General features: G+C 42.9%; 1 protein-coding gene across 1 annotated transcript in view; it reads right to left on the bottom strand.

Annotated features, from left to right (window-relative positions):
* Window positions 1-3,991: 3,991 nt before the first annotated feature.
* The window catches only part of LOC111665735 (insulin receptor substrate 1-B), a 47,159-nt gene continuing 37,456 nt past the window's right edge, over window positions 3,992-13,694 (bottom strand). The window contains exon 4 of the mRNA XM_023420805.2: window positions 3,992-7,172. Coding sequence (XP_023276573.1) covers window positions 7,165-7,172 — 8 coding nt within the window. The 3' untranslated portion in view covers window positions 3,992-7,164. The remainder of the gene's footprint in view (window positions 7,173-13,694) is intronic.

Below are 13,694 nucleotides of genomic sequence, written 5' to 3'. Positions count from 1 at the left end.
ACCACCACCAGCAGCAGCACCCCCCCCAAAAAAAACGCCCTCCTCTTTCTTCCCCTTCTCGTTTTCCCTCACTCACTCTCTTGCTCCATGTGGCACTTTTTCTTTTTTTTTTAAAAAAAGATTCAACCTCCCTTTCTCTCAGACCAGCCAGCAGCGACAGGGTGACAGAGCTAATTTCTTATGCAGCCTGTAATAAAGACAAATCCATAATCATGGCAAACATTCTCTCATGAGGCGAGAGAGAGAGAGAGAGAGGGTGAGGGTGAGCGGTAGTTGGTGGTGGCGAGGAGGAAGGGGAAGGGGAGGGAGAGAAAGACAGAGAAAGGCTTTTTGTTTGGCTAAGTACACTATGTGAAAGAGGGGGCGGTGAGGAAAAGAGAGCTGGAAATACATTAGAAAATGGTTGCGTCGGCTGTGGCATTTGTGGATCACATTACCTCACATGCCATGCAGCGGATGGACCCGACCGTCGGAGCCACTTAGTTTGACCATGGCTGTGTGTGTAAACTAATTTTATTGAGTCTACAGTGATTAACTTTGCCCTAAAAACTATATGTAGGAAAGAGGGGAGAGGAAAGTTGGGGAGGAGGAGGAGGGGGGGATTAGCAGAAGCAGCTTGCAGTATACTGACTCTAATCCAGGGCTTTATTGGCTGGGTCAACATATATACAGTAGGTTTACCTAAGATAAAACACCTGCAGCATTACATACTGTATGTGGTTTATTTTGGCTACTTGCATGAGGGAAATGGTTTTCAAAAATGTATAATTTGGCACTACATACATCTGCAGAAACACCTTTACTTTATTTTTGAATGTGTGTGAATGATGGGAAGGAGGAAGCACTTTGGGAGCATGGAGCAGCGCTGACATGAACATTCCCACATTTGGGAGCAAAAGCTATTTCCGTGTCCTGCATCCAGCGAGCTTCCTGTGGCACTGCGCTGTGGAGGAAGTCATAAAGACAGGAAGACTTCCTGTATTGTTGCCAACTTGCAGCAGTATGGACTGTACATGATCCGCGAGGCCAGGGACCCATGATGTAAACACCATAAAAATAGCAATCTCAGCCCTATTAAAGAGGCCAAGACATACATCTGACTGGAGATTTATACCCCTCCTCTATAGCAGAGCTCTTCACAGCTTTGAGACCGGGAGCAGAAGTATAAAGGCTCTAAAGTGGATCTGAAGCTGAGGTGTTTTTATGAAATCACAAATTTGAATGCTGCAACCTCATGCAGCTTTGTCTCATGTATTGTAATACTAACTAAAGACACAATGGCTACACAGAAACACATTTTCAATCCCGATCAGTGTCTCCCGTCACCTCTTTATTGCTCAATTTTTTATCAGTTTTGAGGGCAAAAGTTGTTGGAGCTGTTGTATAATATTGAAGGACAGCCGGTCCTAAACTTTTTGGCTTCTGACTCTTTTTAATGAAGCAATAATGACTTGAGACCCCTCGTATTCACAGGTTATGCCAGGGTTTCCTCAGAGTGACTTTTAGCAGAAGCAGACCACCTCCACTTAGGGACTGCAGGAAAATCATTAAGGGGGAGAGGAGGTCAGACTTTTTTTGCAGAGCAGAGGAAGGAGGGTTTCTTATTTAATTTCTCATCCTAAATTTATATTTCAGCCTGCCCTCGCAATATACTGTAGCTCATCGCTACATATGTGGTTACATCAAAAAGACAACAACGACAAAACGTCCAGCCCTCCTTCACTACTCTACTACTACATTTCTGTACAGTCTTTAAAAATTAATACACTTAAAATGTAACACTGTCAGAGAAAAAGCACAAAGACCTACTTCACATAGAAATTGGGACATTTTTAATGAGTGTGACTATTGCTCAGGATCGGGGCGGCGGGCCACTTATGCTAAAACAGCCTCAGGAGAACCGTGTAGGATGCAGTTCAACTATTGAGTTTACTTCTCAGATTGTGTAGTTTGACGGGTGTTAGAGGCCAGCAGGGATCAGTGTCGACTATTTCACAAGAACAGAAGCAAAGATTTGAGAAATGGATGTTAACATAAACATAATTATGTATAACAGAAATATATTTTCTTTCTTAACTACATCTCCACTTTACAGCTAATTATGGCTTCAAACATTTTCACTGAGTTGAATGAGAGGGTTTTAAAAATGAGTTCATCCATTTAGCAGCCGTCCTGGAGCTTTCAGTCATATCACACAACCTTCATCAACAGATAGCTTGCCCTCTTCCATGTGATACGATTGAAAGCTCCAGACATCGACTAAACAGATCTTGTGGTTTTTGTGTGAGATGAATTCACATGACACTGTACAAATATTCCACATCTAATGTAACTGTAAGCTGAGCTGGAACACAAGGATACACTATCGCAAACAGCACACACACACACACACACACCCACACAATGAGGAGATGATACACCGCCCACTCAGACTCAACAGGTCTACCTGCTGGCCTCTGGCCAGAGCACCTCTCTGTGATTGAACTCGGTGTCCTCTTCACTTGGCTCCCATCCAGTATCCCTCCACCTCCTCCTCCTCCTCCTCCTCTCTCGTCTTGACCAGAGATGTTGCCACCATAGTGGAGGGAGGCATTGACGCTGGCTGTCGCCACGACAACCAGATGGCAGCTGTGCCCATTTGTCCGCCTCTGCTCCTCTATTCTCTTCTTATCCGAGAGCAGTGCTGATAGTGCTCTACATTTCCGTATTGCTCCGTTTGTCAGTCACTGCCAGTAACAATGTGGGTCAGATCTGAGCTTATCTGATTTCTCTTATCAACCCGAGAATTAAAGTTTAGTGTTAACCAAGGGAGAGAGCAAGCTTTCTCAGTGTGATGCACCCTTAGGCTTTCCACTGCCTGAGGGCGCATCACAAGGAAAAGTGTTCATTCATTCATAAAACCTTGACTTTTTCTTGAGAAAAAATATCACGAGGAACATTCTTGCTAATGGTAAAAACTGAATACTGAATATAGAGGCAATGCTTGTGCAAGTATATCATGGGAAAAGGGAGATGTCTCTGCCGAGACTAACAAATCTGAGGTAGGGATGACATCCCCTTTGGGACTTACTGTTTAAGATATAAGTGAACAAGAGGGAACACGAGCTGTAAAGAGAACTAATGGGACAGACAGACTACAGTGTCAGTGTCAGGAGGGGCTTCTGCTTCTTCTTCTCTCATAAAAGGTGCTGCCTGGCTTCTTATTGTCTAACCTTATTTTTACTCAGTAAGGAAAGTGAGAGATTTTGCAGGTGCGAGCCTGATCTGTGTGTGTGTGTGTGTGTGTGTGTGTGTGTTCTCATTTCTATTAATTCCTGCAGAGCCTCAGTCAGAGCACAATTACACCCGGCTGGGGTTGAATTACTTGGCCATCTGTGGACAAGGATGATACGAGATCCCATGCATGTTAACAATAACAAGAGAAAGAGGCACAGATTTATCATGCCTAAAAAAAGCTTATTTAATTAAACTGAGTGTTGAGTGAGATGGCAGTATCAAATAAGAGAGAGAAGGAGGTCTGAGAGCTCACCCACTAAACACCATGTTGGTCAAATTACCGGTAAGACGAGTGATTAAGTCCACTGGCAACCCGCCAACCTTGAGTGCAAATGATCTTATCAATGGGAATGGTGAATGTGACTAACATGGCTAAAAAGGCTTTGTGGATTAACAATCAGGCTGGTTTTTCTTCCACAATAAAGTGTGACATCTGCGCTGTGGTCGCAGCCTCTACGAGCGACTGTGTGTGAGTCAAAGGCGGGGAGTGTGTGAGGGGCATGAGCCGGCCTGTGTCTGTGGCATTTCATGCAGATGTTCACACTTGCCTCAGCCAGTAAATTGTAGTGTCTTCCACTCTTCTTCTCCCCCCCGTAGATCAGTAGCACTGTTGTTTTTGTGTCTTAGGCCTGTCACTTTTGAACAATTGTCCCTATTACATCACTCAAAAGGAAACTTAGCAGCCGGTCACAGAAACAAAAGAAAACACAAGTCCTTTTGTTGTTTGACTTTTTTCCTTTTAGTCAGATTTTTTTTTTCTCAAGCAACAGAAGTAAAACTGCCTACATCAATGGCAAATCTCACAATATTCCCATTCAGTACCATCCCTCAGGGGAACAGGAGGAAGGGATAAAACAATTTAGATCAGCAGCAGCACTTTTCCTGCACATTTTATGAATATCTCTACACTCAACAACGCAATGAATGAAATCATGCAGCCACTTAAACTGTCGAACCCCCCTTCGTCTGAGCTCTCCCGAAGGAACTTTATTCACGATATGTGGCTGTGACTATCGAGAACCTCGCTACAGGCAGTCAATGCAAAAAAGGAAAATTTCCAGACTGTAGGCAGTTTGACAGTAAAAACGTGGTTCACTGAAAAGTTCATGAGACGCTCAGGGCTGGAAGGGAGCTCTAAATGGCAGGATAATAATGTCTGCTAGTCAGGACTGAAAGCAAGTCTGTGCGCTTTCTTTCTAAACTACAAGTACCTTCAAGCATATCTGTTTTGGCGGAAAACTGCTCAGTCTCAATACAAGAACATCTCCAAAATACATGAGAAACATTTTAACTCATCATCATGTGTTTGCCTGCTTGAAAGCAAACATTTTGGCTTTATGTGGTGAACATGGTTTGAAGTCCAATTGTTGTTTTTTTTCCACTTCTGCATTTCTAACTGCTATTAGGGGCAATTCCAACCACAGATCCCAATCTGCTCGTAATAAAGCTGCATTGTTATGCTCTAGGCCCCCCGACAGTCATGTGACCAGAGTGAGAAAGTTCATGAACTTCCCAAAGCAGGCGGGCAGGCAGGCAAACACATGAGTACAATTTGGAGCTACGTAGATGCACATGTATTCAGACATTTAGACATTTTGTTGTTGCTGTTTTTCATGGTGGCCTTTTCTTTCTCTTCATGCATTTCTTCATAATGCTCGGGTCAAAGTCATAGGAAAATTCAAGGTTAAAGCATACGCAAGTCTTCACAATGACCTTTATCTCCAAGAGTCACATCAGCAGACTGCGAGGCGAGATATGTCACAGTTCCTCCCCCCGCTGCAAAAGAAAACAACGGCGGAACACAAAAGGTTACATAATTAAAACAAAACAAAGCAATACGTCCGGACTTGAGAGCTAAAAGGTTGCTTCTTGAGGTGCTGTTGGAGAGGACAACAGCTTAGTCCTTTTTTTTTTTTCTTGTTGTTGTGATTTGGCACTGAAGGCCCTGCAATGATAAAGTCCTCTGTTACCGACAAAGTGAAACAGTCCAAAACTCCTCCGATTAGGGCCATGGCTGTCAGTCAAGTCATCTGATAGATCATTGTCACACCGAACAAACAGGAACAAGTAATTTCATGAGAACTGTACAGCCAAAAGAGACAAAAATAGAGACAAAAATAGAGACAAAAATAGACTTGATATATTCTGCTAGGACAGCCCTATTAGTGCTAGCTGCTAAGACGGGGCAGAGAGACAGACAGGCAAATAGGACAGACAGGCACTTAAGTGCTGATGCATAGCGGAGATTAAAGTAAGAGCTAAGCAAAAGAGATAGAGGAGGGAGGGAAGGAGATAGAAACAGAGAGTCTTAAATAAGGATTTAGGGTCAAAGCACTTTCAATTCAACCAGTTTAAAAATCAAAAAGTGTAAAAACTTTCCTCTTAAAATGTTTGGTACCTTAATGTATAAAATAAGTGAGGACAAATTAGCAGTTTTCATACTGACAGAATTGAAATAACAACTGACCCCCTTTCCAGCGCTAGAAGCAGTGTGCTGACCGCTACAAAGCTAGCATTAGCATGGCTATTGATAGGGTCTCTATCCTTAGCTGTATGTACCGTATGTTATTTAGCATCCTGAGATGAAGGGGATTAAGTGAGTGTCTGGAGCTAATAGCACTAATGGGATTGCTTGGCTCTATATCAGGGGTCTCATCCTGAGCTGTGGTCAGCAGGACAGTGAATTTACGTCCTGGCATAATGCTAATATGTTAATCTGACCTAGCCGGCTTTAGCTAGCTAGCAAGCTACTGTATCCCCCTGCTGTAAGTGCCTTTTGTTTCAGGCTTGTGTGTTTAATACTTTCGGTGTATGGCTCTGTTTAAAAGTTAGGAGGGAAAGAAAAAGGAAATTGACAGAATAAAAGCGACATCCGCAAGTTATAACGAGCAGTAAGTCAACAGCAGCTATGCTAATATTTCTCACAGTAGACAAGAAGGCCAGCAGATTGCTAGTACCATTATCATCATTTATGTTAGCAAAAATGCCGCGTTCATGTCATAACGGATTTATCGTTTATTATTATTATATCATTTGCATCAACTTGTAAGTTTCAATTGTGAATGGGGAAATTTAAGATTTTACAGGCACTTAGAAGTACCTATAATCTAGAAAAGAGATACCTCACATCAGCCAAAATCCTTCATTCAAGTTAAATAAACCCAAATTTAATGGTTAGTGTTGACCATGCATAACCCTCGCACGACCAACTCGTCGCTTGCAAGTCGTTAGCACAGCACTCTGTCCAATCTCTACCATCCATCTGATATGACCTGAACGCGGCAAAAGCTCACACCAGTGCCACCCACATTTATCAATATCCTCTGCTGCATTTTTTTTTGTAACTACATCAAATTAAGCACGAAAAAAAAAGAACCCAAAGCTTCAGTTAGTCGAGGCTAAGTTGAAGTTCTTTGTAAAACAGCTACAGTCTGAAAATGAGGCACTTTTTGAGCAGATATATAGTTCTATATATTTTCTTTTTCATACACTTAAAAGTCAGCCACCATTGTACTCTTTATGATTAGAGTTTTTCACTTGGAAGAAAACAAAAAAGAAACACCATTCTCCATTTTTTGTACCCTTCTCTGATTGGCTTTCACTCAAGGAATGAGAGCAGCAAATATCTTTTCAAGAATGTCATTTGGCACACATCCCCGTTGGTTTCCACAACCAACAAGATGAAAGTGGAAGAAAAAAAAAGAAAAAGAAAAAAAAAAAAGGAAAGAACCATTTTCCATCAGTCTCTGTGAAAGTGCTTCAGGGGCGTGTCCGATGCAGCTGCTCTCTTGATGTGATTGGTTGTCACAAAAGGAACAGGCGGGGCTTTGAAGCGCTCTGAGCGGTACCAGATTCAGATTCAGTTTCCCAAAGGACGACGCACTGACATCAGCACTCTGGAGGAAAAAAAGAGACACACACAAAGAAAGGGGAAATGGTTTGGTTAGATACAGAGTAAATGATAACTCAGATATGAAGAAGAAATAAATATTATGACATGTATATACAGTGTCTGTTGCTTATCAGGTTAATTATAATATCTAATGTAAGATATCAGTGTCTGCTTATCGGCCCTGGAACACAGTGACCCTACAGCGAACAACAGGAATATACAATACAGTCAAACACGCCTGAAAGACTTTCAGGATGAAAGTGATAAAAAGAACAGCAGGGAAAGAGAAAGCGAGGACACCTATTGCTGCAGGCACAGAATCATGTGTGTGTGTGTGTGTGTGTGTGTGTGTGTGCGCGCGCCAGTGTGATGGAAAACCAGAGATCCAGAAAACATGTCAGGTTTTTCTGGCAATTTCAGCCCTTCGCATCACACTGGACATGTGAGCACACAGGTACGCATCGTCAGGAAAATGTCACTACCGTAATGCTTCAAAATGTCACATCTGACCGACACATATGACTCTGTCCCGGCCTTGTTTGCACAGTTGAAAGGATTAGCAGGAATGCAGACTTGATGATAACTCTGCTCCAGAGTAGAGAGGAATCACATGGCGTTGTGCAGCATCTGTTTGTTTCAAGGCCCCTATATGTTGGTGTCTGAACAGGATAATTTGCAGTTGAAAAATAAACTTGGCGGTGCTCTTTCGTAATGAACGATATAGCTGCCATAAGCTAATATCAGCAGCTACACAATGTCTCAACAAAATGTCTAGTGTGTACCATTTTATTTTCCTTTCCTTCTCTCACCTAGTTTAACAACATCTATGACATGCTCCAGAAGGCCCATCTACCTGCACACAATAGTAAACACAAGATGAATGAAGAAGGAGGGACAAGTTTGTCTGTAGTGTGACATGTCTCTCGTCAAAATCAAGAATTTGTTCTCTATGATCAGTTAATCTAATCTGGGACAAATTCTCATCAGAATATGAAATGAAATGATGCATAAAAACATGGGCTGATCTGACACTGTGCAAATCTGACATGCCTCAAAGTGATGTCCTACAGTCTGACACAGATTTTATTAGACCAGTCTAAACCAGTGTGGCATGCAATTAACCTACAAGACTGCAGTCATCACATAGTGTGTTAAACCAATGACGATCTTATGCTGCTGTTCAGATTGAGGTATTGTTGAATGAGTATTGTTGAATGCGTGCAGCATAATTACTTTGTCACACAGGTGGAAGTCACGTATGTAACAATGTTCTAACTAAAGAGTGAATGGAAAATGCTTAATAGTGGGTGGTTGAGTTCGCAATGAAAGCAGGCTCATAACTACTATAAAGATTAGTCAGTGCCCTTTAAACTGGGTTACTTTCTGTCAAATGTGATGACTCACAACAAAGGCACTCAGGCAGCCGTCAGCCAAAATAACAAATCCACAAAGCTCGTAAAGAGAACAGCCTCAGAGAGAGTTCCCTCTGTCTCTTCCCTAAAATTTCCCAGCAGTGCTTGACTCTCTAATTGCACGAGGGTACTCTACATTTACGCCCCTCCCTCTCTCTCTAGTTTGTCTTCTTCCTGGTGCAGTGAGCTATATTTAGTCCCCCTCAGCACAGACGGTGCCCGCCAGCCAGCCAAGCCATGGCGGCCTAAAGCAGAGCAGAGCGGAGAAGAGCGGAGAGGAGCAGCTCCCCTCATTCAGGCATCCAGCTCGAAAAACAGCAACACAAACAATCAAACCAGCCAACCAAAGGGACCGGAGGAGACAGGCTGGACACGCACTGGTGCACTGCCATGAACACACACATGCAAACTCTCATGAAACCGGGCGCACGAAGCAATTCAGAGGAAGATACCATAATAATGTGGATGACATTCACTTAATGATGACCTTTTTCCAAACACAGACATGGAAAATTATACACAGAAACATGTCTAACAACTGTACACTGCCTCATCCTCAAACACAGACACTCTTATATGCAGCTACACAGGAAACGTTTCCTCTTCTGGTCACACAAATCAAATATTGCCCCTTCTTATTTTCCCTGAGCTTCCCCATCCATTGGTTTGACTCTCCCTTGGCGGTTTGTCTATTGATCTCATTCATTTCCCTGCATCGTTTCTCCATCTGTGGGAAAATCGATCTAATAATGACTGTGGTAGCGAATGTGTGAGTGTATGTGTGTTTCTCTTCCCCTTCCTCTCCCAGACTGTTTAAATCAAGAGGTTAGACAAGGCTATCTGCCTCCGCAGTCCGTGTCTAGCCAATAACTGTTCTCTAGCCGCCTGTGTGTGTGTGCATGTGTGTGTGTGTGTAATTAGGAGAGTCTGGGTCTATGTGATGTCTCAATCGAGGGCTGCCTAAAATTGAAAGACACCCTGTTCTCTGGTCGTAAATCGAGTGTGTCAGTCTGTCATTTTCATGCTGCCCCAGCTCCCACAAGACACGGAGCCGGTCTATGCAACGTGATGTGAGTCACTGAGTTCACTGGTCACTCAGTCGGTTTGGGTTAAATCACGTTTTATATATAAGGAAAGTGCTCGGATCGACATTAGAGCTGTTAGAGACCGTCATATGGTTACAATAAATGAAAACAGAGGTTGAAGAAAGGAAAAGAAAAGAGTACAAAACAGCAGAAAAACACCAGCAATGTTGGATTTATTGGATGCCAAACAGCATGAGGGCAACAAGCGTGAGCCTATGGTAGGTTCTATGAACTTCACATTTGAAAAGATGAATGAGAATCACTGGAAATCCCCGTTGGGTTTATCACTGCATCTCATCTTTTTACAAGCATCTCATAAGCCTCAGGGCAAATTCCTTGGATATGTCAATCTGTGCTTTGGATTCAGGCAAAAAAATAAATAAATAATAATAAAAAATCCTGTGGTTCGCAGGATTTATCTCCACATGCAGGACTTAGGTTCCAGCGCCATGTCAGCAAGCATCCAACCTGCGGAGATGTCTTTGTGCAAGATACCAAATTCCTTCCAACTCAACAGTGTAGCCAACCCCCGACCTTTGACCTACACCCTGAGGGGAAGCAAAGAACTTTCTCCTGGAAATCATTAAGGAATTACATTAATATAAGGATGTGAAAATCCCCACAATCCCACTCAAACTGTTTTTCCACAATGGCAGCAATTTCTGGTGCCAGCGACCTTAGCTCTTTCAATCCCCCAGTACTGTTATTATACTTCCATTAAATCATCTATCCTGCGAGCGGGCAAGTGGGTAAGAGGTAGAACGGCGCAACATGAGCCGGGATCCAGCGTCAAGACAGCTGCAAGTACAAGGAATGAACACTGGCAGACGGAGGCAGCAGGATAGCTCCTGTGTCACCTCATTTAATTTCTTCCAATGACGCCAGAAAGTCTGCCGGTTATGAAGCTATAATGTTCGCAGTCTGACCACAGAGTTTGTGTCCGATTTCACAGTTCTTATTTGTTAGTCACGAACCTGGCACATCTTTGGATGACAATTCCGTTGGAGTGGTACCCCACCCAAAACCTATCTGTGGGTATTAAACACTTTCGTCCTGTCGGCTTCAAAGGTGATTGTAAAGACTGTGGAAATTGCTTCTTCTCGGGGGGGGGGGGGGGGCGCTGCAGCAGCTGTAGTCCACGCGATTTCACGACGGTTACAGTGGAGTCCTGTGGCATTCGCCCTTACGCTTGTGAGCAAGCGTGCGCTTTCATTTGCGCAAAAATCAACGACTGTTCCACTGGTCGAAAGTATCAAGCCGAGCTCACCCATGGGCCAGTGGGAGTAAGTAAGTAAGTAAGTTCAACATACGACATGTTGTCTAAACATGTCGGACGGCAAAAATGTGTAGAGCTGATCCAAAAGGCCACACGTGAAGGGTCAAGACATGACAATCGTTCAAATGGGGATAATGCGGCAGTCTTTCCTCAAATGCTTTCATAGTGTTTCACTGAGTTATACGCACAAAAATGAAAGAAGTAATTGAATTAAAAATGAATATGAGAGCCCAAGTAAGATGTTTAAGCCACTCTTACTTTGTCGCCTTTGTATACCGGGCCAACCGATGAGTAAAATGGACATAATTGCTGGATTGTCGGCTTCGGAAAGTTATGCAAATTATGGGATAGACCTTCCAACTGTTCTAAGAGGAGAGTTTCATACACGGTTCAACCATTCAACAAGCACTTTGGTTAAAGGCATACCGACCCATTAAGACAATCACGTGTGATCACGTCTGGTCACTTTCCGATAGCGACTCACTTTAGCCTCCAATCCGCCCTGAAGACGTAGGCCGAAGCTCTTGTCGACCGACAATCACCACCACCAGCTTCCGGCAAGAAACCATGTTGAGTGACGGGGAAAACAAATATTCACTTTAAGTCTGTGGGGGAAAATATGATAGAATCTGGGTCGAGCGCTCACACTGATTTTGACTGTCAAGGACACCGACGGAGAGGAAGGGTTCAACTAGTTTGGTTTGAGTGTCTCTCTGTGTTTACAGAGTGATACAAATACTGCCATGGTAAGAAGTTTAATTCACACTCGGGTTTCTCACATTGGGAATGCATGAGCTGCAGTTTGAGTAGCCTAGAGCATACACGAAGGAGGACGACTAAGGAGGAGTAATAATAAGAGACAAACTCGCAAAGCGTTCCTCATGTGTTTTTGCTTCTCCAATGCCTATGCAAATGTTGCCCCAACCTATAATTAGTCAAAGAAAGCTTTAACATTTTCTTCTTATGCTGCCTTCACGGGTCCAGAGCGGACGAGTCTTTCCCTGGAAAAGTCTTCTGGGACGCAGGAAGGCTTTTGTGTCTGCAGAAACACCAGCAGCACTTTGTTTGTAATAAATACAAGGAGAGCTCAGCATTGATCTCCACCAGGGCTAAACACACATCAAGGAAACCCGAGGAAGACGGCGTTACAGTAAAGCCTCCCATGCTTGACTGACAGGTGTGCAGTTTATGAATACGACCACTTTAATAATGTTGTCTTTTATTGGAAATGAAGGCGCTAACCACACGACAAAATACCTAAACGTGAGTGATCAATAATCCTACTGGAAGCTTTTGATTGTTTTAAAACACCCCGTTATGAGAACAGTGAACGCAGCACATTTTCCCCTTATGTTCAGCTGTAAATTTCCATAGGTTACACTGTGCAGTTGGCAGTGGAGAGCAGGGTGTGTGTTGAAAGACGAGTGCTGTGTGTGCTGTTAATGCACTTTCACTCACTCACTCACACACACACACACACACACACACACACACACACACACACACACACACACACAATACTGCTTTTAACTCTGCTGCTAACAATCACACCCACAGCAGTAACAACAGTTATGTAGCTATGTAGCAATCTATTTATCCAGGTGTGTGTGTGTGTGTGTGTGTAACATATATGTAAATGCCTTTGATAAGGTGTTATGAAATCTGAAGAGAGAGAGGTGGAGAAAGTGAGTGAGAAAGGCCAAACGCGATTTTTACATGACAAATTAAATGGTTTTAACTCTTTAAATGCTGTATTTTCTATGTGTTATGTTATATTCTTTTTTTTTTTTTGACGCGATTCTGTAAAGATTCAAATGAAAAAAAAAAAAAAAAACAAGGCATGAGGGCTCGAGGCGAGTTTTTCATTATGCAGCGACACAGTGGGAGAGACTGAGTGGGTGTGTTATGGCACACAGAAGAGCTGGAATGTGTGGGGACAGGAAGAGACAGACAGAGACAGAGCAGCAGTGCTGAGTGGGGGAAAAAAAAAGGGGGGGGGAGAACATTTGTGGTGGGAGAACCACATTCGCTGCCCCATGTGAGGCTTATTTAGATCATCCTTGAACAATATCTGAACTTCCACTTTGCAGACATTATCCTGCCAGGACCCTGGGCAACCATGTTGGCCTTTATATTTGACTGTCAACGGGTTGTTAATGACAGAAGACAAAGACTTTTGCAATTTAGAAAAATATTAAAAGAAGCTTGAGCTTGGTGGCTCTGCTTGAGTTGGCTGAACTCTACAGTGTGTGTGTGTGTGTGTGTGTGTGTGTGTGTGTGCACCTGAATGCTTTAGAAAATGTTCCCACTCTTGCAATATGGGCAGTTTACAGAGTGCAGTCAAGTTCAGAGCAAATTTGTGCTGTCTGCACGTATTGTTCCAACAGTTTCTATCATCAGTCGGTAAGTTGATCATCATAAATTTAAGTGCTTACTATTCATCAAGCAGAAACACAGAACATTCTCAGGTTTCAGCTTGTCAAAGCTCGAGTATTTGCTGTTTTTCTCTGGTCCCGACTAGTTGGTTGAACAAAACAAGACATTTGAACATGTCAGCTTGGGTTCTGGGAAACTATGTCGGTCTATTTTTAACCGCTTTCTGTCATTTTATAGTCTTAATGAAAAGTTAGCTGCAAATTAATCAGTAACGGAAACCATTGTTAGCCGCAGCTTTACTTTTTATATCCTTGTATGGCTCTTCAGTGACAGTTTAATCCAAAATAGAGACTGTGTCAGTTAAAATTTGTTTTAAA

The sequence above is a fragment of the Seriola lalandi genome, unplaced genomic scaffold, assembly GCF_002814215.2.
Source record: "Seriola lalandi dorsalis isolate HSWRI2012SDOR001 ecotype SW California unplaced genomic scaffold, Sedor1 jcf7180002054658, whole genome shotgun sequence".
NCBI classification, from domain to species: Eukaryota; Metazoa; Chordata; class Actinopteri; order Carangiformes; family Carangidae; genus Seriola; species Seriola lalandi.
This window is presented reverse-complemented; position numbering and strand designations above follow the sequence as displayed.